This window comes from Athene noctua, chromosome 15 (genome assembly GCF_965140245.1).
Source record: "Athene noctua chromosome 15, bAthNoc1.hap1.1, whole genome shotgun sequence".
In the NCBI taxonomy this organism is placed as follows: Eukaryota; Metazoa; Chordata; class Aves; order Strigiformes; family Strigidae; genus Athene; species Athene noctua.
Genome location: NC_134051.1, coordinates 3,415,310 through 3,440,321, shown reverse-complemented (window position 1 = coordinate 3,440,321; position 25,012 = coordinate 3,415,310). Strand labels below are relative to the sequence as shown.

Below are 25,012 nucleotides of genomic sequence, written 5' to 3'. Positions count from 1 at the left end.
GTCTAGTGACAGCCTGAAGGCTTGGAGGAACAGTCACACCAACAGCTCACTGCAGTCTCCCCTCAGAGCTGGGCCCAAGATCTGTACTTTATCCCAAGAGCAAAATCCCAGCACCTAAAACTCAACAAGGCTTAAACTGATTTCTAAACTAGTAGAGACAACTGTTGTCATGCAACTGGGACCTCTGGTGCAAGAGTGGCAATGCCCAGGCGGGAAGGAAAGAGCCTGCAGAGGAGCACACACTACCTACGTCTGTTCTTCCTCTGCAGCTCTGGCTCTGCCTGACCACACAAATTCCCACAGCAGCTACTGAGCCAGTGCTGCCAGGGTGCCACCTCCGATGGGGGCCAGGCAGGGCTGGAAAGCCTGAGTGAGGCAGCCCCAGACCCCTCAGCATGCGGCCACTGGGAAGGGGAAGCTGGAAAGCACTGTATGTCTTCCCAATTGTCCTGAAAAAAGGCACTGAGGTTACTCATGATTCTACAATCCCAGCTCCCTTCAAAAGAAACCCACACACCAGAAACAAGTTTTCAGTTTTTATTATTTTATCCAAGTCAGCAAATATGATTTTATTTGGACAGCTTGCCTTAGGGTAGCACCAGACTCCCTGCAGCCTGCACAGCCACCCTTTCAGCAACGAGTGCTGTTTCAACTCCCCCATTTAAGGCATTGTCTCCTCAAAGAAACACTATTCTATAAAACCCCCTCCCTGATGTGCCCCCTAGGCTACTCTAGCACCCCTTTAAACCTTTACGTGTGCTCCTGTGGCACCTTTTCTGTGGAGCTCTCCTTTTCCTTCAGATGTACACTGCTCATCTCTCACCCACCCGTTGTCTCAGGCTCCCAAGCATTACAATCTGTTGGAAGCACCATCATTCCTTTCTTCCACCCTATGACCTTGCAAAGCCAGCCCCAAGTCTGTGTAGTCTTTCTTTCCAGCCACCCACTTCCCTGTGCAGCCTGCCCAGCTCTAAAGGTAGTGCTGATCCAGGGCTTCCCTTGCTCTCCTGATGCTCCCAGGCCCTTTCACTTGGGTTTTAGTTTGGGTTTTTTGGAGTGTTTTGTTTTTTTTTTTTTTTGTTTTCTTCTATGAAAACTCTTCCCCCTTTTCCCACAGACATCTTGCCTTAAATTCAAGTCTGGGCTTCCCAGGGACACAGCACTGACAACCCTGAACTAGTGCAGCCACAGACACCGCCAAGACTAGGAAAAGCACAGTGCAAACTGCCTTGGCACTCCCCACCATTCCTCCAGCAACAGGGAACGAAGGACAAAGCCCCAGATACTCCTCCCAGCACAGCCTCAACACTCTCAGCAGCTTTCAGGGATGCTGCCTTAGGAGAATTGGCTCCACCTCATCAAAACTTTGGGGTGAAACTGCCTGCCACACAGCCAGCACCAGATGCTCACGTGCACACACCCATGTCATCTGTTAAAGATGAAAAACTTGTGTGCCACATTAAGAGTTAAACACAGGCAGAAAGCAGCAGGGCACAGCTGCCCACGTGGCCCAAGGCTGTCCCCAGGAAGCACTGACACACCTGTTCAGTGGGACCCTCACACCAGGCAGCACCTTTACCCAACACAGACTGGCTTTCAAACCTGCCTAAATGGCCTTGGGCAGCTGAGCAGGAGGGGTAACTAGCTCAAAGGAGGGAGCCACAATGGATTTTTGCATCTCTGATTAAGGTCGAAAAAAAAAATAAAAATCAGAAGGAACAGTTTCTTCCTCTTCCCAAAGATACTTTTCCAGGCTCATGAAGGCCATCACTCAGACTTGAGGTTTTATTGTTTGTTGGGTTCTTCCCCCTCCCTCACAGGACTTGGCAATACACAGGAACAGAGTCACTGGAAACCATTTTACACCCACAGAACTGCCACCAGAGCCCTCGTGGCTGCTTGCCTAGGTCCAAGAGACAGAGCAGTCTCTCTGGGGAGGCAGCCTCTTCCTGCACTATTTGTCTGCCCCTTGGAAGTGCCCACACTGCCAACACAGGAATGCCTTGGCAGAACTATTTCCAAACACTAAGGCCTGGGAAATCAAAGGCAGGCAGTGGTTGAGGACCAAAGCTTTGCACCACAGCTGCATCTGGGATGTGATTTCTTTTGCCCATCTCCCATGTGGGATAGATCTACCCCTCCATTCTTGTTCTGCCTGCCTTGGCACTCTGCTGCTTGCCCGAGGCACAGGAGACTGAACAGTTTCAATCTCCTTGTTGTCTCTCATGTCCTTCCAGGGGAACATCTGCCTTGCAACCGCTGTCAGTGTTGGGATTATGGCACTAACAAACCAGACCAGGAGTCCTTGCCATAAACCATTTACCACAAAAACGAGTTCCTTGGGACTGAGTAACATGATCACAAACAACCCCCAAAGGGGACAAGAAGCTGAACCAAACTAGGGTGACCCGGCTGGAGGAAGAAGTTTTGAAGCACAGATTTGGGATGATAGTAGGGCAGACATTCTCGCTAGAAATTAGGACTGCATGAATTTCACTGCAGCTCAATGAGCCAAACATTACAAACTCCACTCACTTTACCCATCCACAGCAACCCCCCCTTCCTTATTGCCTCCGATACATTTTTTTGGGTCAGTTCCTGAGCAGTCCACATGGCATAGAAGGTGCCAGGGCAAGTGTCAGAGGCTTTGGGGAGGACAGGATGTGGAAAAGGATAATTGATTGTTGTAGATAACTGTCAGCTTTCTAATACCACACAGCCCTGAACAACAAGGGCTGCAGGAAGCTTAAGGCAGATAAAAATTCTGGGCTTGTTGCTTCTCCTCTTAACCCAACCTTTTGGTATGAACAGCAATGATCCTGGGAACCCAGTTAGGCCCAAAGAGCTGCTGGGTTGTTGTCTTCTGCTGTCCCTCGTTCTCCCAGGCATGTTATCTGATGGCTGAGACCTTCCTCCACGCATCCCCCAGCCACTGTGGCACTCTCAGCAGAGCTGCAGTGCTGCCAGCATGGCCCTTGCGCACATTCTCCCAGGCACACTCAGCTTCCGGGTGGAACAGTCACCCGACGTCAGTATTCCTGCAGCCACCAGGAAAGAGAGGACAGTCACACCTTCAGTGGGACAGAGACATATGAATTTTCCATATGGGAAACCAACCAGAGGGCACAAAGACTAGCCAGAGGCTCAGCATGAAGGCTATGAGTGAGCAGACAGGCATTACCTGCTGCAAGGAACAATGCCCCCCTTGATGCCACAGCCCTCCGTGGCTGTCATCAGCTCCCACTTACCCTCCTGCTCTGTTACGGCTCTAGCCAGCTCTGCCCACTCTGCCCCGGGGCTTGGAGCCTTTGGAGGTTTTGAGTCACAGTCTGCAGAGCTTTTCCTAAGGACAAACCAAAAGGAAAAGATCAGTGTTAGCAAAAGGCCAGCAAGCAGTAAAGAACAGGCTGCAGTCTGCACTCAGCCACTGTTATCCTGCCTTCATGCTGACTGCAGCTTCCAGTGCCCCAAAACCAGGAGTGTCTCTACTCTGTCTGTTGCTGGGAGAAGGTCCTGTCATCAGGAGAACAGGACACAGGCTTTGGGAACCACTTCAGAAGCAGCTCTGACCACTGAGCAGGAGAGATGCAGAGGGCCACATATGCACTCTCTGAGCCTGGACCTGTCAGCAGAGGCTGAGGCAGAGTTCAAGATCTGCAGTGAGAGTAAGTGCAAGAAAACACCAGCACCAGCTTCAGAGCCTGGAGATTTCCCTGAGAGGGGATTGTTAGGCCCCTCCAAACTACCACCACTCAGCCAGGCCTCACCTCCAGCACAACAGCCACTTTATGTGCCCAGAGCCCTCCCCACCTTACCCATTTCTCCCACACACTCCTCTAGGACAGCAGACAGCTCAGGCAAGCTCAAAGACTTCAAGGAAGGTGGCCATCCTTCCAGCACTGCAAGGAAGAGGAACCACACTTTTAATCAAGCTCCACACTCAGAGGAGACACAAGGCTTTGGTGATGCTGTGAAGCATCCACACCCAAAGCAGCTCTAGTTAAGGGGTCTGAGTCACAGGGGAAGAGAGCTGGAACTGTCTGTGACAAACTGAGGGTTTTTTCTAGCAATTCTACCACTTGAGAGTATTATCTTTTAATACTGGCTGGGTCATATTAAAAGAATCTCAAAGAGGTTAAGTGTAGCGGGCAGAAATCAAGGGGATCTCTACTTGTCTCACTTTTAAAACAAAAGCAGCAAAGAGCTCATCTCTGGAAGCATGCCATGGGCAGCAGGATCACGGGCTAACTCCTCACAATAAGGGGCTGGTGGGCCAAGCAGCTTGTCCCAGGGCCCAAACAGCACCATCCCCCAGGCCAGGTCAGGGAACAAACCTCAGCTTCAATTCAGACCCTGCTCTAGCACACGGTGCAGTAACACACCCCGGCACCTGCGCGCTGCCACATAGGAGGGGGAAACCACAGGCCCTGCACTGCAGGGCTGCCACAAGAAGCCTGTGCTACAGCTCTGTGTTCTTAGCTACAAACACCTGCCAGGCCCCCAATCTTCCCACCTGCTAAGAATCAAAAGCTGCTGAGAAACTGTTAAAGTCCAACCGCCCTGAGTACTTTAAATGCTTTCCCAGAGTAAGAATTTTTACATTAAACTTAAGGGTTTGGCTGCTCATCTGTTTCTAAATCACTTCTAACATCCTTTCAGCAACACAAGACAAGCAGGTGGCTTGCTCTGGGGTTGCCTGCTGTTTGCCTACCCCCTGCACACATTTCTGTAGTAGAGATAAGGTCTTCCTCACCCGGACGCTCACCAGGCCGCCTGCTTTCGCCGGTTCCCAGCTGCACCTTTGTGTCCAGCACTCTGCCACCTGCCTGCTCCTGGGTTAGCCGGGAGGACAGCTCTGCTTGACAGGATCTGCCAAACAAGACAAAGGCCATCAGAAGTGCACAGGGACACTTCTTGGAACAACATGCTAGTCTGTGCACTCCTACATCCTGCAAGTACCTGCTTGGGGTGCCGAGGGACCGCATCTAACGCCCTGGGTTACAAACTGCTCCTTGTTCCTTCCCAGGAAGAGGAAGACGTGCCCCAGACAAAGCTCAGGGCGCTCTCCACTGTGCCCCATCTCCACAGCAATCTCTGCCCCTGTCCACAGAGGAGCTGCGGGGGGAGAAGAGAAGGAGGGGGCGGGGTGAGCAGGAGAAAGCCCAAGCCAGGGGCTGCGCCTGGTTTATACGAGAATCAAGCCTGATCCAAGGTTTTAATGGGGAAATGAAGCTACCTCAGGACAGGCATCAGGTTAAAGCAAGAGAGGCACACAAAGTTCTCTGGGTGTCATCATCATACCATATTCAAAGAGTGTATCCTCAGAGCATGGTAGGGCCCTTCTACCAGACAGCCTCAGCTCCTCAGTCAGGGGGAAAAGACAAGTGGTCTGGCCCTTGCAGTTGGGAATATTGCTTTGCTCTCCTTCTGGAAGCCAATCCCAGTTCACCCTGGCCTGGTAGTGAGCAGTCCCCAATTCCCTGTTGGGCTCGGTTCTATAAGTAGTAGGATTAATGTCACCTTCAAGGATGGGTCTGTTCTATCAGTGGACAGAACAGGGCTCATGACGGGAATCCACCTGGGTCACAGAGAAAAGTGCCACAAAGGCCACAGAAGGTAGACTAGGACATGAGGGAAGAGAAAACTCAAAGGCAGTGATGTGAATGAGCAGGACAGGTTTTTCTGCAAGGTGTCAAGAGTTGCAAGAAAAGTAATCTTCACTAGTCAGGGCAAGACATCGCAAGTCCTTTGATACAGTTTGGAAGTTCAAAACTCCTGCATTCACCCAGTCGCCAAGTCACTGGGTCTCATGTAAGCACGAAGGACTTAGCCTTTTGGTTCCTTCTACTTGAAACAGGAACACCCAGCATCTCTGAAAAGTCAGGCCATTTATAGCTCATGCATCTGATTAAGGCTTCACGTCTGCTCATATGGCTGTGGCTTTCCACTAAAGAAAGTCAGGCAGAACCTAAAATGGGTTTTAGCCTGGTGAGCTCTCCTGCCTTACCCTACATATCACCTGCAAGGTTTCCAATATGACCTCTGAGCTCAAATCCTGTTTCCCAGTAGCCTCAGTGCCATTTCCTGGGAATGACTTACTTGATCTGATCCAGGAGAACTCCAGCATCCTTGGTGATGGCCTGAGCCTCTCTGAGCTGGCACTGGATGGCATTCCAGGTCTCATCCCGCTCCATCAAACAGCTCTCAGCCACTGCACGCAGCTTCTGCTCCTGGCACACCTGGCCCTTCATCACCTCCACCTCTTCACACCTCTACATCAGAGCAGAGCAGAGGATTAGGCTGGCAGTGCTGCACGTCACTCTCCTATCTGCCTGCTCTGACACGTCCCCAGAGTCCCTGCTATTTTAACGGCTTAGGCAGCCAGAGGGTTCCTGCAAAAGCACACCCAACCCAGTGGGAATGGAAACAGGATAAGGCTTGTACACCAAATACAGCTTCTCTCCACACCAAGACTAGCCCCACAGTTACAATTCCACCTTCCTCTTAATTTGCAGAGATGCTCAGTAGGCCCAGTTTCCCAAATCACAGAATTCTGTTCACCACTGGCTGCACAACTTCACCATAGAAGTGACACTACTGAAAAACAGAGTAGATATTCAATTCCTCCCACTTGCCCTTTTAGCTCTCAGGTGGATAGGAAACAGAGACAAAGGCTTCACAAGTGCAGAGCACAGAGGATAAGGAGTGGATGAGCTGCACTTACAGCATTACCTGATCTACTTGACACCAACTGTCCACTGACAGTTATGTCCTTTCCTTTACCCCAGGCCATTAGAGGTGCCACAAAATATGCTACCGATTAGTTACTGCAGTGTAATAAGGTACTGAGCAGCTCATGGCAGACTTCTTACCTTGTGCAGCTGAATGGCCAATTCCTGCATCTCCGCCTCCAGCCGATCCGCGTAGGCCAGCTCCAGGGCGTCGCTGGGTGGCCGAGCGTTGCTGTGCCATCGAGCGATGGCAGAAGTCATCTTCCGCTTGGGTCCAAACAGGCTGGTGGGAGAATAGCAAACCGTCAGGGCCCAAACACTGCACTATCTACCCCCAGACCCAAGGGCATGCCACGAGGACCACTCCAGTCTCCTGGTTCCTCCAAGGCACCTCCAAAGACAGGGGCCTGTTACAACCAAAAACTAGGTGATATCAAAATCGTGTGGGAGACTGTCAGAACAGAAAGTAACTCACTAGTTAGACTTTCCTGACCAGGTTGTGTGCATGGTTTATAAGGGGAAAGATGAGAAGTACATTACAGAGACTCACGTGATGCCTATTTCCTTCAGATCACTCTCCGTGAGAGTCAGGAAGATCCGGAGGTCAACATCTTGCTCCTCAAACACTTGCAGATACTTCAGGCACCCAATCTGATCAAGGAATGTTGCCAGGTCCTGCAGCCCATCCAAACCAAACTTATTTATACCCTCACAAACAAAAGCATTACTATTCCTCTTAATCATAAACATCTGCTTCCTCGTGTTGCTGTTATGCCTTTCTGAGTTCTAGCAGCAACCACGACCTCCCCTGGTTAACTGCCCTTCTCCACAGGCACACGTCTGCTGCAGCCACTGCCTCTTGACACAAATGCAGAGAAGACAGACACACTAGCCCCGCCACAGACACATGTGGCAACACACCCACAGGCCTGAGGGTCTACAATACCCCTCTCCAAGCAACAGCAACACCTAAGCAGACAGTTCTTTGTACAAAAAATTGCTGCTGCACAAGCATTTAAGTTTGGGTGCACTTCTGGAACCAAAAGTGTTTTGGTGACAAGTTCCCTTTTATCTGAGAAGGCCAAGAAAGCAGCTTAGGCAATCCTGAAAAAGCCTCCCAAGCTTGACAGAGTAACACAGTCTGCATTACTTCAGAGAAAACTTTCTTTGTGAAGTTACCTGGGGCCCTGTATAGGCAGGGGGCTCAGGAAGGATCAGGTGCTGACCAGAGCCCCCAGCTTTCCCTGGGCAGTGGGCCCACTGGCTATCACTGTTGCTGTAGCGATTCTTGATCTTAAAGCTCTTAGCTTGTTTCCGACTAGGGGGACTGTTTGCATGGTCAGAATCCTGAAAAACAAAAAACCTACAAAATGTAAAGGTCAAGAATGATCACACAAAGATATCAGGATCACTACAGCTAACGAGTGCAGACTCCTTCAAGTCCCAAGCTCTAAATCCAGGCAGTTCACAAAACACAGGCAACAAAGACTAACAGAGCCCTTACGAGGAAAGGCTGAATCAAGTCACTCCCAAGATGGCACCATGGAATGATATCAAGCTCTTGCAATCCTAGCTTAGGAAGCGGAGCAGAAGGCAATGTTGAATTCTCCCTGAAGCAATACAATGCACTGAGTTTCTACCTGTGAGAAGCTCCTCAAGATGCAGAGGACTTTTGCTCATGTCCAGCTATATCACCCTTTGGCACATCAGTCCCAGAGCTCCCTTCAGTCATGGAGTAACCTCCAACCTGTACTTCAGAAATGCCAGTACGGCACTGTTCTGCTTCTCTAAATGTCACTATACTGCCTGCTATCTTGCCAAGCTCAAGGACTGACCCAGCTCTAGCAAGTCATATCCTTCCTTGACCACCACCAAGCTAGAAGTCTGCAAACAGTTCAAAAGCTGGAGAGAACTTAAAAATTACTGACTAGCCCTCAACAACCTACTCTAACATGAACATGGTCAGAGAGTTGGCTAATAGCTGGAGATCAAAAAAACCAATCCATGATCTTCAACTGTGGAAACTGGTTTTCTTGTCCTTGTAACACTACCTCTCCTCAGCCAGCCTGGTACTACAGCCGGCTGTGGAGGTAGAGTCAAAGCAGGCTGCAGAAGATGGACAGCACTGGCCAAGCTGAAGGCATGCAAAGGAAAAATTGAAAACCCCACCTCATTGCTTTCCAAGGAGCCTTCACTGCTGACTCCCAGGGCTTTGGTTAGGCATTCACTGCTGCTGCTGCTACTTCTGACGATTGCTAAGTTCTTGGTAAAGAAAACGTTATCCTCTGGAAAGACATATAAAAAGAAGTTTGAGGTTTTTGTACCGTTTTTGATACTCAGTTACCAGCAAAACCTGCTGGAGGCATAAAGGAAGGAGAAACCCAGAGCAAGCCTTCATATGCAGCACTTTTGACAAGACAATTTCGAGACAGAAATATCACATGTCTGATGCCAGGCACTAATCTTTCTCCAAGCCTGTTTAATACCACAGAGGGCAGGAACGCTCAGTGTGTTTCTTTGAGGCTCTTGGTTATGGGCTCAAAAAGTGGGTTATTACTACCAAGCCTGCACTCCCATTTGTAAAGTTCAGGAAAGGCCCTTCCTTGAGCCCAGAGCCAATGCAGAGCCACACTGTCCTTGATTAATTTAGGAACTGCCCATAGACCCTCCCTTTGTGCTGCGTCACACAATCTCAGAATGGTGAGGTTGGGAGGCGCCTCTAGAGGTCATCTTGTCCAAATGCCTGCTCAAGCAGGGTCACCTACAGCAGGTTGCCCAGGAGCATCTCCAGGAGTGGAGACTCCACAACCGCTCTGACACACCACTCCAGCATGGTTCCCCTCACAGTAAGAAATCCCAAAGCTAACAACAGCCCCACAACCCCCAAACACTTCCTTATGTTCAGAGAGACTCCTGTCCTTCAGTTTGTGCCCACTGCCTCTTGTCTTGTCACCAGACACCAATGAAGACAGCCTTGGTCCATTTTCTTTACACCCTCCCTTCAGATTATCTGTACAGGTTGATGAGATCCCCACTGAGCTTTCTGCTAAAGCACCACAGCTCTCAGCCTTTCCTCATGAGAGATACTCCAATCCTCAATATCTCAGGGGGAAAAGAACATGCAAGCCAAGGGGTTGGTCTCACATTCAGGTGTGCACTGCAAGCCAGACTATTTCCTGAAACAGTGACTTACCCCTGCTGCTGCTACTCTCCACATCCTGCTCATTAATCGGAGAAGTAACATCCCGGTTCCGTATATCACCCGTTTCACAGCTGCCATCATCATTGAAGGTAACATAGCCCTGAGGAGGGACCTGCTCTGTGTGCGAGAGGAAGGGAGAACAATCAAAGATTAGGATGCAAGTTATCAGGAAGGCCCCAGCAGGAAAAGCAACTGCTCAGGGATTTGAAAATAATCAAAAGAGTTGTTCTCTCAACTAGCAGGTTGCATTCCAGAAAGCACAGAGAAAGAGTAAGAAATGCATATGCCTACAGCCTCTCTCACACAAACACACAGCAGCTGTACTTGATTTAGAAGGTTGCATCAAAGAGTCAGAAGAAACAGCCTCGTAGTAGAGATGCACCTTAAATAGCAGCTTTCAGCATTTCCTCTCCTCTTCATATCCAAATTATCAACAGGGCAAAACATCACTTTAGAAGAGCAAGGTGCCAGCTAGGGCCCATCCCCTGCCAAGCATACCCTGTAAAACCAACCCCTCTGCATCTGTGTTAAAACAGTTGTTTAAGAAGCTGACAGGATCATTTTGATACATATTATCCCATAGGCAGTGGCTATCTGTATTAAGAGAATGAATTGGACTTTGAAGTCCATATTTTTGATTATTCTAGACTACTGGGTAATCAGCCTGAGAAATACCCATGGCTATGACAAAGGCACAACAAACCACCCCTCAAACCACTGCATCCAGGGGTTGACGTCTGAACTGGGACCATCTTTCTCTTGGCTTATTGCAAAGGTTTTGTAATCTCATTTATAATAGTATTTCAAGCACCAGGGAAGACAGGGGAGGCTCTGCAGAGAGATCTTCACAGGCTGGAGCGATGGGCTGAGGCCAACTGTAGGAGTTTCACTAAGGCCAAATGCCGGGGGCTGCCCTTGGGCCACAACAACCCCCAGCAGTGCTACAGGCTTGGGGAGGAGTGGCTGGAGAGCTGCCAGTCAGAGAGGGACCTGGGGGGGTGATTGACAGCTGGCTGAACAGGAGCCAGCAGTGTGCCCAGGTGACCAAGAAGGTCAATAGTATCCTGGCTTGTGTCAGCACTGGCGTGGCCAGCAGGGACAGGGAAGGGATCTTACCCCTGGACTTGGCCCTGGTGAGGCCACCCCTTGATGAGTGGGTTCAGTTTTGGGCCCCTCACCCCAAAAAGGCCATTGAATGACTCGAGCGTGTCCAGAGAAGGGCAACGGAGCTGGCGCAGGGTCTGGAGCACAGGTCTGCTGGGGAGCGGCTGGGGGAACTGGGGGGGTTCAGTCTGGAGAAGAGGAGGCTGAGAGGAGACCTCCTGGCCCTCTGCAACTCCCTGACAGGAGGGTGCAGAGAGGGGGGATGAGTCTTTTGAACCAAGGAACAAGAGCCAGGACAAGAGGGAATGGCCTCAAGCTGCCCAGGGCAGGGTCAGGCTGGCTCTGAGGAAGGATTTCTGTGCAGAAGGGGCTGTTGGGCGTTGGAATGGGCTGCCCAGGACAGGGGGGGAGTCCCCATCCCTGGAGGGGTTGAAGAGTTGGGCTGACCCAGCGCTGAGGGATCCGGTGGAGTTGGGAACAGTCGGTGTGAGGTTCATGGTTGGACTGGAGGAGCTTCAAGGGCTTTTCCAACCTAGACAATTCTGTGATTGTGACAAAACTGACAGGTCTAGGAGCAGCAAGTTCATGAGCCAACAATATGCATTCACAACCCTGAAATCCAACTGTCCTGGGCTGCATCAAGAGCAGTGTGGGCAGCAGGGTGAGGGAGGGGATTCTCCCACCCCACTCTTGAGACCCCCCTGCAGTGCTGTGTCCAGCTCTAGGGCCACCAACATTAGAAGGACAGGGACCTGCTCAAGCAGGTCCAGAGAAGGCCATGAAGATCATCAGCGGCTGGAGTACCTCCTCTGTGAGGACAGGCTGAGAGAGTTGGGGGGGTTGACCCTGGAGAAGACTCCAGGGAGACTTTAGAGCGGCCTCCCAGGACTTAAAGGAACTACAGGAAAGGGGGGAGGGACTCTTGATCAGGGGGTGTAGGGATAGGATGAGAGGTAACTGTTTTAAACTGAAAGAGGGCAGATTTAGATTAGATCTAAGGAAGAAAGTCTTGACTGTGAGGGTGGTGAGACACTGGCACAGGCTGCCCAGAGAAGCTGTGGCTGCCCCCTCCCTGGAAGGGTTCAAGGCCAGGTTGGACGGGGCTTTGGGCAACCTGGGCTAGTGGAAGGTGTCCCTGCCATAGGCAGGGGATGGGACTAGATGATCTTTAAGGTCCCTTCCAGCCCAAACCATGCTATGATCAATGATTTCTTGGTCTGTGTGACCACCTCCTCTGTCATCATCTTGAGAAAGGTTATCAAACATTTGAGCCTGCCTCAAAAAGAAAAGCTTGACTATTCTCAAGAGTCAGGGGAACAGTAACTGAGGTAAGAGCAGTGTTTGTTCCACAGAAGTGTTCCACTTATCAATACCCAGGCCTGACAAAAAGAGTTCAAGGGGTTTTCTTTTTAAGCCAGGGACTGGATAGCCTTGTACGATGGTGTTTGCTGTCTTTGTTTCTGTATAAACCACATATGAATACCAAAAGAGAAAAAAATAGTTGGCACAGAAATAGCTGCAGTGCATTTGAGGCCTCAGAGGACTCACAATTAGGCTTCTAACTATTCTCACCATAGCGAGACTGCTTCTTTCCCCCAATTCCAACTGCTGTTATCTTAGCCAAAGCCTGGGGCCCATCATGGATGCTGGGACCCTTGGTCCTACGAAGAGGCCTCTGTCTCTGAGGAGCAGAACATGATTCATCTGAGGAACTCAGCTCTTCATATTTTCCTGTAGTTCAGAAACAGATTGTTAGCAGCACAGTAATTCATTTACCTACTTCATTTGCTACTACTATATGGTCCTATAAATGCAGTGGGAATAAAAAAGGAAATGCTAAAAGAGGGAGGGTGAAACAGTTTAACTAGGTCAGAAAAAGACCAACAGACAAAAAAAATAATTGTTGCATCCATGCCTCTTCCGTCCACAGAAATGCTGGAATTTCCCAGACAGAGCAGGCAGCACCACCCCATACACACAGTAGCATACTTCCAAATATCAAACACCTCTCTTCGGGTCCTAAACAAGCTAAAACATCTGTTACCTGGACCCCTGCAGAAGACCTTGGGCACTGGGGCTGCATGCAAATCTATCAGCCCCACAATCTTTGTGTGTCCATACTTCATGGCCAGTGTCCGTGCTGTGGCTCCAGTGTTATCTCTGACATCTGTCTTCACTCCCTATAGAAAAAATACACATTTAAAATGTACATAGCAGAGAGCACTATATACATTCAAAGCAGCCAAAGAATTGTCTTAGTTCCTCCATGAGAAATACAGGCTCACCTTTGACAGACAACAGTTCAAGCTCCACCAATACCTTATTTCTAGTTACTCAGAGTCTCCCCAGTCCCTGAATGCCAAGTAGCCGAGGTATATGGCTCTCGTGCATTGCCATGTGGAACTAGTTTGTTTTATTTGAAAAATGTTTTGCATTGCTGCCTCCTTCTGGAAGTAAGCTGGACCAGTTACATGGGATATTAAAATAGATTGTTTAACATTGAGACATGCATGCTCGTAAGATTTTTGGAGGCAGGAGATGCTCGCTAGCCCAAGCATGCAAGCATGTAAATACAATATAGAGACTATCACTTTAGCTGTTTTCTAATTCAGTTAAATCTGGACAATTAGATTTCACTCCTGTTCATGCAAGACCAGTATAAAAATCAGAGTACTAGCCTTCAGAAAGAAGATACTTTGAGAATAGTTCTGGAAGTCTGGGACTTCAGAGGCAACTGTCATCAAGGATCAAATATAACAAAGTTCTAGTGTCAAATGTGACTCTTCCTCTGAGGGCTGGAACCACAGATTTTTCAGCTTTACAGAGAACTGTCTAGACACTTACGTGATTGAGAAGGTACTGAACAATTATCTCATGGCCAGAAGCAGCTGCTTCCATCAGAGGTGTATATCCATACACTGGTTCCCTAGAGAGAGAACAAATACACACACGGACTAGGATCATCAAAGCTGTAATATGCTGCAGGCTTTGCCGTATCCTAATAGGCCATCTCCAGCCTCTACCCTCAGCTGATCACAAGCTCTGCCATGTATTGGCTATTCTACCACACTCTGTAAAATTCCCAGTGGAGATTCAGTAAGTCTTACTCTATTGGCTGCCCAGCAACAGATTACTCTTCCAGTTGCAGATCTGCCTTTCGGTGGCAAAATCAGTTTTGCAGGAGCTAACATAGCAAGAACCTCTTGTTGACCTCAGGCAATTTAATATGCATAAGTGTGCAGGCAGTTCCCAAGGCACAGAAACACACTGCACACTTCAAAAAACCAACCCCAAATTTAACACCAAGTACACAGAAAATTCAATAGAAAGACTTGTAAAGTGCACTTGAGTTCAGAAGACATTGCACCTGTTTGCTTTCAGAGTTTAGCCCATAATTAAACAAGCAGTAAATCGAATTTTTCTTGATCTTAGTTAAATAAACAGTAACAACATGGGCAGACTTCACCGTTCAGTTTGCAGGTCACCCATCCTTGCATTAGCTAACAGTGTACCATACTTGCTAAGGTACAGGAGGACAGACAAAAGCAGGCATCTTCTCCTTGGCCGTGTTCGAGTGTGTTCACGCACCAGCTGCTGCTTTTGTATCTGAAATGAGGTATCTTTTGAGAAATAAAACAGATTCCTCCTTACCTGCAGTTGGCATTGGCCCCATTGTCCAGTAAGAACTTGACCATCTGCTGATGTCCAGCGCTGGTGCAGTGAAACAAGGCAGTCCAACCATGAATATCCTTCATCTCCAGCTCTGCGCCTTGCTTCAAGAGAACAGAGAATGTTCTTTACTGCATCCCCTCTGCTGGGTCTCTTAGCCACTGCCCCTCTGTGCTGTGATACCAAGAGAGTTTAAATCCCTGTCAGGAAGCTGAACTTGCAACAGAATACAGATTGCACTTTGGTTGCAACTGGTGAAGAATTCTACCCTGCACATTTAAATCATGTACTGTGGCTTTACCTATTTATTATGGGATACACACCTGTAGAAGAAAGTAAGCAACACTTTCATTTCCACAGCTGGAGGCCAGCATGAGTGGTGTCTGCCCTTCTGGTGTTGGGATGTTCACGTTCACTCCCGCTTCCAGCAGCAGGTGCACAACGGTGTCATGGCCAATGTAGGAGGCATACATCAGCGGAGTCCAGCCACCACAATTCCTTTTATTTAAATCCAGATCTCCACTAAATAACAGAGAAAAGAGTTCAACTGAACTACTGTCCTGGAGGTGTAGATCACAGCAGGTTCCTGCAGCCTCTTGCTACCATCACTGTATTGAAAGAAGGCTGAAAAAAATTCTACCACTGAAGCCTGTGTGGGAATTCCTACCAGCTCTAGCACAACTTCCAACAAATCACCAAGGAAATACTTTTTATCAGAGACCAGCTCCTTGAAACTTTGTGCCTAAGAACCCTTTGGGAGTTCCAGTGATGTGCCACATTAGTCTGACCTATATGGCAGCCAGTGAAAAAATTGTAACTGGCTGCAATGAGCCACAGACCCCTCCCCAGCCTCTCCTTACCGCTGAATACACTCCTGCACCACTTCATACTGGCCAACTGAGGAGGCCGTATGCAAGTCCAGGGGAACGTCCAGCTCTTCCCGACCGATCATCTGACCAACCCCGTGCCACATGGAAAGACTGCGGCTCAGCAGCTCCGACTCACTGGCTTCATCACTCAGCTCCGACATCCGGCCCTGGGCAAAGCCAAGCAGAACTTTTAGCTGCTGATCTCCATTTTCTATAGAACATGGCATCACCTGTTGGCACTACAGCTCCAAGGTGCCATGGGCTTGGAAGGTGAGGTCATCTCAGAGGTATAGTTTCAAATTCCTACCTCTACTTTGATCGCCTCCTTAGCTTGAAGCAGTAAGACTTGCTGAGTTTTTGCTGGCAGTTCTTTCTTGCTGCAGTGGACTCTGGGATTTGACTACACTGGAAAAACAAAAGCCAATAATGCTAAAAAAATATCTTTCAAATCTCATTTTAAGGCCTTGGAAGTACTGGTTTTATTTCCTCCCCTTCTAATCAAAATATGCCTAAGGCAGCTTTAGATACACTTGTCAAGAGAAGGCTAAATGCCTATTTAAGTGCTGATGGCATGCTTGGTGTTATACAAAAGGGTGTAATTCTTGGTCTACATGCTTTATAATTCACAGAGAGAATTAAGAATTTATATGTCAGATGTTCCTGGTCTTTCTCCATTTGTCTTATATTACAGGATGGCCCTGCTTAATTTAAGACACAGTCATTAATAATGACAACTGTCCACTGCTCTCAAAAGTAGTTAATATCACCTGAATAGGGTGCACACTTCATTATGTCACAAGGTTGTAAGTAGATTGCTTCTACCCTTTATTGTTTCAGCACTTCAGAAGCAGCCCAGTCCTGTCTCTCTGAATCTTGAAAATTGCTGAAACACTTCGAGCAGCAGTGCACCTGCCCATTCATTATCTGAGCACGTCCGCCATCCTGCAGACAGTAACTTAATTACAAAGCTAGTACAGTTTCATGACTGTCTGAAAGGTTTATTTCCCATCCCTAGCCTTTGGGAGCAATTGCATATTAATCATTTTAACCACTCACAGGAGAGTGTTCTTGTTTGGCACTTCATAAGAAGCTGTTCGACACAGCTGCATCTATCATCTGAGGTCTTCAGCCACAGTTTCAGGCTACATCCAAGTCAATCCAATGGGAAGTGCCTTCCCCTCCCTGTACTCTCATCACCCACCAAACAGCACTTCTGGGGTTTGACTGATCCCACTACCTATTATGTCAGGCAGCTAAGCCAACATAAAGTATTCTTTCTTTTTCCTGATAATTCCTTGCCAGTTTAATTCCTCAGACCAATTCATTCTGGGATTATGCAAATACCAAATTTGGCACTGGTGAAGAATAAAAGAGAGCACAAACACACTTTTCAGCTGCAGTTGCTCTTTAGATTGCCTCAGCTGTAACATTTCAAAACCATATTTACATTTTCTAAAGAATCAGGAATCTTTGTCTTGCAAGCACCAGCCCCTTTTCTTATAAGTAAACACCTTTGATTTCTACCTTTTCACTCCCCCTCCGGATCCTCTCTCACACACCTTGCCTTTTTCCCCACTCCTTTTTCAATGTAAGACTACAAAAGCACCATCCACCATTCTACCTAATCAGCAAGTGCTGGTAATAAATGATTCCTTCCCCCGAGATATCTGCAAAAGCACCTATTTTACCTAATAGCAGCAATTTGTATTACACTGGCAACCCAGAGGCCTCAGGCAAGACTATGCAGGGCTGAACACAAGTGAAAGACCTGAACATCTCACAAATAAAAGGAGATGTAAATAGATTTAACTGGATCATAAAGGGGATACCTAGGACTATTACTCACTACAATAGACTAAAGCTGCCCCTGGAAGACAAAAAGGCATGTTCAGTTAAAGGAGGTAAAATCTAGGACAGTTTGTGGAAGCATATCCACTGGAAGGGAAGCTCTGTTCTCTCTGGATACCCCCTTGTTAACTGGATATATTAACTATAAAAACCACAGATGTTTGGTCTTTGGCCAAATCAGCCCCACACCAGGTACTAGTTACCAACACAACTTTGGCAAGTAGATCCACAGTCAACAACACAACACTGACATGACAAAAAGGTTATGCTTGACTGCAGAATATTTGAGACACTCAGTCTCATTCCTACCACCTGCAATGTGCTACCAACGTCTTTGGTGTTTTGGTTTTGGGTTTTTTGTCTGTTTGGTTTTTTTAACTCTGAGATTTCACCCCAGCCTGAACAGGAGCATGATGTCAGCAATGCAAGCACCTGAGAAAATAAAGTGGAACAGAATCTACAGGAGAACAATAAAAGTGATCAGAGCCCTAAAAACCAAAATGAAATACTGGGTGAAACGAAATCAGAGTTGTCTGGTCTAAAGAGGAGACAGCCTTCAAATACATAAATGGTTTCTACAGAGAGGACAACGGAAATAAACTGTTCCTTGAGGCCATGGTGAATATGGCAGGATATAACAGATTTAAAGTGTAGCATGGAAGATTTTGGTTAAAGATGACAAAAATCCTTGTAAAAGTATAAACACGGGTAGAGTGATGGATTACCAGCAGAGATTCAGTTGCTAAGAATAAGCTAGACAAAGACTTCCTGAACTTTTACAGGCTGTTCCCTTGCTCTGGAGCAACATAATTAACATTTGTTAGAGACCTTCTTCAGCCCTGTGAGGCTGTTACTATTAGTTATATTTACTACATCAACACCTAGCTATTTATCAGGGTCAGAACTCAAGAGTACTGAGATTCAGAGCTGGTAGCAAACACCACACTGTCCTGGATTTAGAGTCTGCTGCCTGAGCAGATGAGAAAAATCATAGGGCAGAAGAAAAAAAAAAATCATAAAAACTTCGTATGAAAACTGCAGCAAAAAACACTTTAGTATACCTTTTTGGAGGATAATCTTAAAGAACAAGTGAGAGTGGCAGGAGAGCCATACTAAAATAAATGGGAGATGATTTGAGAAGCAACTGAGGCAAGCAGTCCCCAACACAGAACAAATCCAACACTGCTCATTAATCACCACTCATCAGGCACCATTAAGCTGCACTGTCTCTGCTAAATCCATTCTCTCACATCCTCTTCCACAAGCACCGGTAACATCCACATGGCTCTTCCTGTCCCAAAAGACACAAAATACCCAAGACAGCACAAGTGTGGAGGTTGTTGGAGCTTCCAACTGAGCCATCAAGGTTGATAACTTCTGCTTCTGACTTAGTTCTATCTCCACTAAATTCAGCAACAACCTATTGGAGGAAATAAAAAGCCTTATTACATCCTTCTATAGATACAAATAGTTGTTACCAGCTCAGTCACAAGAAGTGCTCCCAGAGCCAGAACATCTCATCTTCAGACTACTATTGTCTGCTGACTGACCAGAGATAGGCACACACAACAGCTGTAGGAACCACATCAGGTCTCCCAAGAAAGTGGTGTCTGAGAGACATTATCCCTGGAGAGCAAACTCCAGCTGAAGACCCACAACACCCAGGTTCAATCCTACACATGCCTGTTAGAAAGACATCAAGCTCTTCATCTGTACCACAAGCCTGGCACTCTCAGGCACATACTACGTTGCCAAAAAGACAAGGCAAGAGGCACAAAAGCACATCAACAGCCGCATTAGGGAGTGTGACTTGCAGAACAGAGGCTACGCCAGACAAGGCACTGCCCCCAGGACTCGGTGCCAGCCTCCTCGCTCAACGATAAGCCTAAAGAGGAGCAAGCCCGGTTGTAGCTGTCAAGACGATTAACTACGTGGCTGTTACCAGAAGTGTCACAGCAAAACAGTTTCTAAGCATGTTACCCCTGCACCTTACCGAGCCGCAGCTCCCCCAAAGCCCTCCTAAGAAGTCGACCTCGGGCCCGCGGCGGAGTAGGCCAGGGCCGGTAGACCTTAGTTAGCGGATTAGAACCGCTTCGACCACGGGCCCGCCAAGACCAGCAAGCGGCTGAGGACGGCCCCGCAGGCGGCTGGGCCCGCACTAGCCCTCCCCACAGCCACCGGAGGGAGAACAGGCACCGGCCCGGCCCGCCACAGGGCCCACCGCCCCTCACCTGCACGCCCGGTGAGCTCTGCCACCGGAAGCCGCCCCGCCCGCGCAAGGAGTGCTGGGAACCCTCCTCCCACCGAGCCTCCCGACTACGAAGCCCATAGGACTCCGTAGCGGAAGGGGAGGCTCCGCCCCCTAAGGCGCCGGGCCAATACAAGACACGTCTGTGAGGAGGCGGAGCGAAGGCCAGCCAATGAGATTCGGTCCCCTCGGGAGGGCGGGCGGTTCTATCAGGCGGGGCGGGCGCGGGCCGGTGGCTGAGGTACCGGGGACGGTACCAGAAGTGACACGGCGGGCGGGGCGGCGGCTGCGCGGGCCTCAGAGCTGCGTCGTTGCTGTTTTTTCTTCATCTTATAAGTGGTGTGGGTCCGCTTTGCCCCGCTGCCAGGACCCCGGCTGAGGCCGGGGAGGCTCGGGGGGAGCTGTGAGTGAGGGGAAGGGGCGCTGCGCGGCGGGGAGCGGCGCCGGGACGGCGGGCTGGGAGCGCGGGCGGCCGCTGGCCAAGTTGCTGTGGCGACGGGGGCGCAGGTGCGCGTGCGCCGCCCGGGCCGCCATTTTGGTGGTTCAACGGCTTCTCTGAGGGTTCAGCCGCGCACCGCGGGTCCTGAAACCTGCCGGTGTGCTGGGACGGTGCTGAGGGCACGGTTAGCTCGTCCCCAGGTCTGCGGCGGGCTGCGTGCCCGTGAACACCGCCCCGAAGCGAAGGTTTGTTTCCCACCGTCGCCTGCATCTTGACCTCCCCCTCGTTGGTGTTGCACCCAGGCAGCGAGGCTCCTGAGATGGACGTGACAGGAAACATCACTTCTGGTGACATGGAGAGGCTCAGGATTTCACATCTTGGTTGGCCCAAGCTCTCCAGAAAGTGTTTGTGGTGTTAGAGCTGTCTGACAAGTCTGCCCTTTGTTTTAAACAGAGCACTGCTTGCTCCCAGAGAAGATGCTGGATGACTGATACACTTAACCTTGGGAGACTGACCTCTTAAACTGGCAGAAGGAGCGGCAGTTTGATTTTATTCCCATGACTTTTCTTGCCCTCAGCAACCTCTACTTCTGTCAGAGCGTAGTACCCCAGCCTTGGGCATTTCCCTCCCTTTTACCTAAAGGGGATTCAGTGGTTGTCCCACATGAACCAAGCTGCCACTGTATGCATATGGCATATGAAGTATTTGCAAAGGTGCTTTTCAAGTTGTAAACTTCCCAGGGCATGAGATGAGTTTCGCTGTGTGTTTAGAGGAGTGTTGGTACATGCTACTGCAAATAACAGTGACAGTGTAATCATATGAAGTTATATCAATACTGAACAACATACAGTCACAAATCTCTTAACCTTTCTCGCTGAAGAGAAAGTACTTACTCTCACATTTGATTCCCCAGGAAACGGCAATTTTCTGTGAATATTAATTCTCTAACTTGGGAGTACAGCAATAGTCACTACTGTGTTGTCTCGACTCCTCATGTACGTGAAGGAACACGTGAGGAAAAAGTCTGCCTTATAAACTCTTTGAGAGGTTAAAAATCGAGAGTGTGTCTACTGTCAGCTATTTTTATACAAATGCAGTGAAAAAAAGCAAACAAATTATTTTATCATTTGAGCAGTGAGCAGGGCAACATAAGAGAAATAGGGAAGAGGAGTAAAAAACAACTGAGAGCAGAGGTGTCAGCCTTGCCTTTCCTGAGTTTCTCCCTCTCTGTGCAGGCAGTTTGAACGTGCTTTTCTGAGAACACAGTTACAAGTCAGTCTGGCTAAGAATCCTGACGAATTCTTTATAAATGAAGGACTAAACTGCCTGTCATGTGGCCCCAATTATGCGTGTATATGGTGAGCAAGGCAGAAAACTCTCAGCCCTCTGAACTCAGGTGGGAAGGAATGATTCCAGAAATGCAGATTTTATCGTTCACTGCTGACAGTGAAAACCCTGGGAGTGCTGAGAATTATGCTGACCCTGAACGCACATGCTTTGTTCTTGTTTTGTACTGATGTTATCCCTTGTGTTCTTTCTTGAGGTGTATTTAAGCTCATCTTTCATTTGTTCAAAGGGAAGCTGTTTGAATGGCCTCAGAAGGGCAAAGTGAGGATACAGAGCATCCATCTGAGCCTCCTGCAGCTCCTGTTCAGAGTAGCAGAACACTTCAATGGGGAGCCATACTTGCTGCAGTGAAAGATCAGCTGCCATCTCTGGACTCTGACACCTCCACAGTAAGCACTGGACCCTGCCTTTGCTTCTCACTGTCTTAGAAAAATCTCTCAAAAGGAAGAGAAGGTCACCTTAGCCAGGCATTTCTGAGCAGCTAGTATGGTATCCCTGATGGGCTACCTGTTCTGACTGTTGTAACACTGTGCATTAATCCACAGCCTTCTGGATTATTTCTAATTGTCAAAGTGTAATTGCCATCTCATCTTGCTGTATTCTTCATAACCTGAAAATGGGACTGATTTCTCCAGACAATAAGTATTTCTAGGTTGGGAAGAGGAGGGTAGTGGGCATCTTGCATAATAAGCCCACATTTCTTCCTGTTTTTTTCAGTCAAAAATACAGTATGAAAGAAGAATACTGTTGATTTTAAATGAAATATAAGGTTTCATGCTTGAGAATTCTATGCTATTTATTCCATTAATGTACTTGCCAGACAGTAGGCCTGTTAGTATGGTTTTCTATGTATGAGGGACACAGGAAAGTGATATTCCTGAAGACTCTGGTTCACACAGGAAAGTGATATTCCTGAAGATTTTATGGTTCACTGGAAAAAGCATGTGGCAGATACTTCAGTCCTGGATTCTGCTTTTTTTCCTGCCTGTGAATCTGCAAGCCATGTTGCCTTTTTGGGCTTCAGTTCTACCTGCAAAGAAACATAATGCCACTAACCTTTTAATATAAAGCTTAAGACTGATAGATACTGCACTGTATTCTGCACCATTATCGGGTTTTTTACTTACTGGGCCTTAGTGTCTGGGATAGGCTGCCTCTTGGCTGCTGAAGATCTCTGTTCACAGGACAGCAGCAATCTCGTGGAAATAATAAAAGTGCCTGCCTCTCTAGTCCAAAGGCTAGCTCTGATACTGAGTTTTCCAAGGTGATAATGTATCTTGAGACTCGATTATTAGTGACCTTTTGTCCAAATCAGAATATTTTGTTAATTTTCAAGCATATAAACTTGAAAAAATATTTTGGAACACTTAAAGGATATATTTTGTTCTAATTTAGTGTGGCCCTTAATGATACAAAGGGAGTCTTGTGAGTAGTGAAGGAGCCAGAAATGTCTGCATGGGGTATTTATTACTTGTTATTAATCAACCATCAGAAGTAGTATGATCTAGTGGATAAAGTGTTGGTACAGATACCATGCCTTCTATCACTAACATTTTGGACAGATTGCCTCACTGTTTCTGTTCCTCTCTACCTATATTTTGTTTCAGTTATTTAAAACAACCTTTGGATTTTACTATGTGTCTATACAGTATAGATTAAGGCCCAACACTCAGAAGTTATTTTTAGGCACTCTTGTTGTGTAAGTGTACAATAAGGTTAAGACAGAGAGATAGCTTTGGTGCCAAGTACTGCTCTTACTCTAAGTCACATTGAACATTTTTTACTTATAAACAGTCTCCAAATTTTCTGTTTCTATTACATGTGGAAAAAATTTCCTGCTGAAGGAACTGAGGCAACCTATTTGGCACTTACATGCTACCCTTAGTTTGCATTCAAAAGATCTGGTTGTATAATCCCTCTCCTGTTTAATGTGAAACAGTAGTCTGCTGAGCTTGCAGTTCCAGTGCTGCACCTTTGTCCGAGCAGCTTCCACTTGTGTGAAGATGATACATTTATGCATCTGAGATCTGTAACCTCAATGGGCTGGCCTCCTGCATTCGAAAATGGCACTGACAAATGTGGTTTATGCCCTGAAGTACTTTCATTACCCAGATGTGTAGTTTACTAAGAGGAAAGAAGTTCTTTTGCAGTTTGCTTCTTGTTAAGTAAAATTAATTACAGCAGACAGAATTCCCTGCAGTGTGAGTTACTGAAAATGTACATTTGCAAAACAAAGGGACAAGCAGGAAATCTGTGTCCTGACTGCTGAGCTGGTGCTTAATCTCACTTCAGTGTCTCTGCGTAAGGATTCATCTCAAATGCATATTTTATGTTCAGAAAGGAGATTTTCAAAGCTATTTAAACTCTGTCGTACCAAGTTTAGATACTGCTTTGCATTTGGAATAGTGAATGTCAGTATCCTGATTGCAATAATAAGCCTTCATGGCCCTGCCCAGCCTCAGCTGGGACTCCCACCCATGCGCCCAGCAGCTCTATTTAAGCTCAGCTATGGGCCTTCACTTATTGAGCTGTGTTGGAGGAGTGTTGGTTTCTAGCTACAGTCCTGTATGATCCAGGCTTTCAGCTGTGAATTGGCTTTCAGTCTTGATCTCTGACCTGCCTCATCACCACAGTATTGCCTTATGATCTGGGTTCTTGACTCAGTGTGGTCACTACCTCTGGTCTGTCCTACTTACTCCTCTGAGGTGCTGTGGGACTGGGTTTTGCCTGATGAGGCTGTTGATGTGCTTCCCCTCCCAGCTCCCCTTCCCTTAGGGAGCAGCCCTGCTCTTGCTTCTCTGCGGTGGTGAATGAGGTAGTGCAAAGAATCACTTGAGAGTTAGAGAACTTGCCTGCTTTTGTCACTGCTTTGCTCAGAGGGACATTAGTCATCAACCTCCATGGTAATTCAGTGTTTTTCATGGTTTTTACCATTGTAGCTTGCTCAAATGTTAGGCTGCTACAAGACAGCCTAGGTTGAGTGTTGGGCTATCAGACTGTCTAGTGAAGATACAACTGCAGAGAAAATCCTTGTCTCTGAACTTCAGTCGAGTGGTGACAAGATAGGATTTGTCACTGCAAAAGAGATGTTTAGGTGTGTATTATAGTCTTATTTAATCTCTCTTTTTTTTCTTTGCAGTCTGATTGTGAGAGTGATGGGGAGCTTTTCATCTTCCAGAGAGAACAGCCAAACTTAATTCCTGACCTGTCAGAACTGATGGAGTTTTCCTTGGAAGACTCAAACATGCAGGTTGTTGACTGTTGTGTGCAGGCTGTAACCCCACTCTTCTGGTTGTCTCCAGTGTGGGTAGCTGCTGTTATGTGACTTATTTGACTGAATTGTGTGATAAAAGAGCATAGTCCCCATTACCTTCTCCCACTCGAGATTAGATCTTTCTTTATACAATGACCCTTTAAAGTTTTCTCTATTCTTGATACTTTAGACCTTTTTTTTTTCGTCTTATCTCCTTGAAGTTTTTATTGTTGTCTTTTTACTGTTGTTTTTTTTTTTTTTTCCTTCTGTGCACTAACACTGTGCAATGACCCCTAAATTTT

General features: G+C 47.6%; 2 protein-coding genes across 9 annotated transcripts in view; one reads left to right on the top strand and one right to left on the bottom strand.

Annotated features, from left to right (window-relative positions):
- Positions 1-516: 516 nt before the first annotated feature.
- ANKS3 (ankyrin repeat and sterile alpha motif domain containing 3) lies at positions 517-19,717 on the bottom strand. 8 transcript variants are annotated; one of them, XM_074919001.1, is made up of 19 exons: positions 19,655-19,696; positions 18,485-18,843; positions 15,883-15,980; positions 15,567-15,742; positions 15,030-15,228; positions 14,689-14,810; positions 13,882-13,963; positions 13,082-13,217; positions 12,610-12,768; positions 9,925-10,050; positions 8,901-9,016; positions 7,911-8,078; positions 7,282-7,406; positions 6,873-7,014; positions 6,100-6,272; positions 4,754-4,869; positions 3,816-3,899; positions 3,249-3,343; positions 517-3,038 (listed from the first exon to the last, which is right to left on the bottom strand). In XM_074919001.1, exons 4-18 carry the CDS (start codon positions 15,734-15,736, stop codon positions 3,261-3,263), a joined length of 2,001 nt encoding a protein of 666 aa, XP_074775102.1. In that variant the 5' UTR covers positions 15,737-15,742; positions 15,883-15,980; positions 18,485-18,843; positions 19,655-19,696; the 3' UTR covers positions 517-3,038; positions 3,249-3,260. The 8 variants fall into 8 exon arrangements, 7 of the variants coding, with proteins under 7 accessions (XP_074775102.1, XP_074775101.1, XP_074775105.1 ...); XM_074919000.1 differs by lacking the exon at positions 18,485-18,843 and having other exon boundaries at positions 19,655-19,717; XM_074919004.1 differs by lacking the exon at positions 18,485-18,843 and having other exon boundaries at positions 4,766-4,869; positions 19,655-19,717.
- A 183-nt stretch (positions 19,718-19,900) lies between these two features.
- The window catches only part of DNAAF8 (dynein axonemal assembly factor 8), a 94,470-nt gene continuing 89,358 nt past the window's right edge, over positions 19,901-25,012 (top strand). Inside the window, exons 1-3 of the mRNA XM_074919564.1 lie at positions 19,901-20,074; positions 21,687-21,846; positions 24,597-24,707. Of these exons, the coding sequence (XP_074775665.1) occupies positions 21,700-21,846; positions 24,597-24,707 (258 nt within the window). The 5' untranslated portion in view covers positions 19,901-20,074; positions 21,687-21,699. The remainder of the gene's footprint in view (positions 20,075-21,686; positions 21,847-24,596; positions 24,708-25,012) is intronic.

What these genes read in the sequence shown, in the direction of transcription:
- ANKS3 (XM_074919000.1), bottom strand. Translation starts at nt 15,736, where the DNA reads ATGTCGGAGCTGAGTGATGAAGCCAGTGAGTCGGAGCTGCTGAGCCGC. An exon ending in GCTCCTTGGAAAGCAATGAG is followed by an intron (nt 8,079 to 8,900) that starts GTGGGGTTTTCA and finishes TTTGTTTTTCAG; the next exon opens with GATTCTGACCATGCAAACAG. An exon ending in CTGAAGGAAATAGGCATCAC is followed by an intron (nt 7,015 to 7,281) that starts GTGAGTCTCTGT and finishes TTCTCCCACCAG; the next exon opens with CCTGTTTGGACCCAAGCGGA.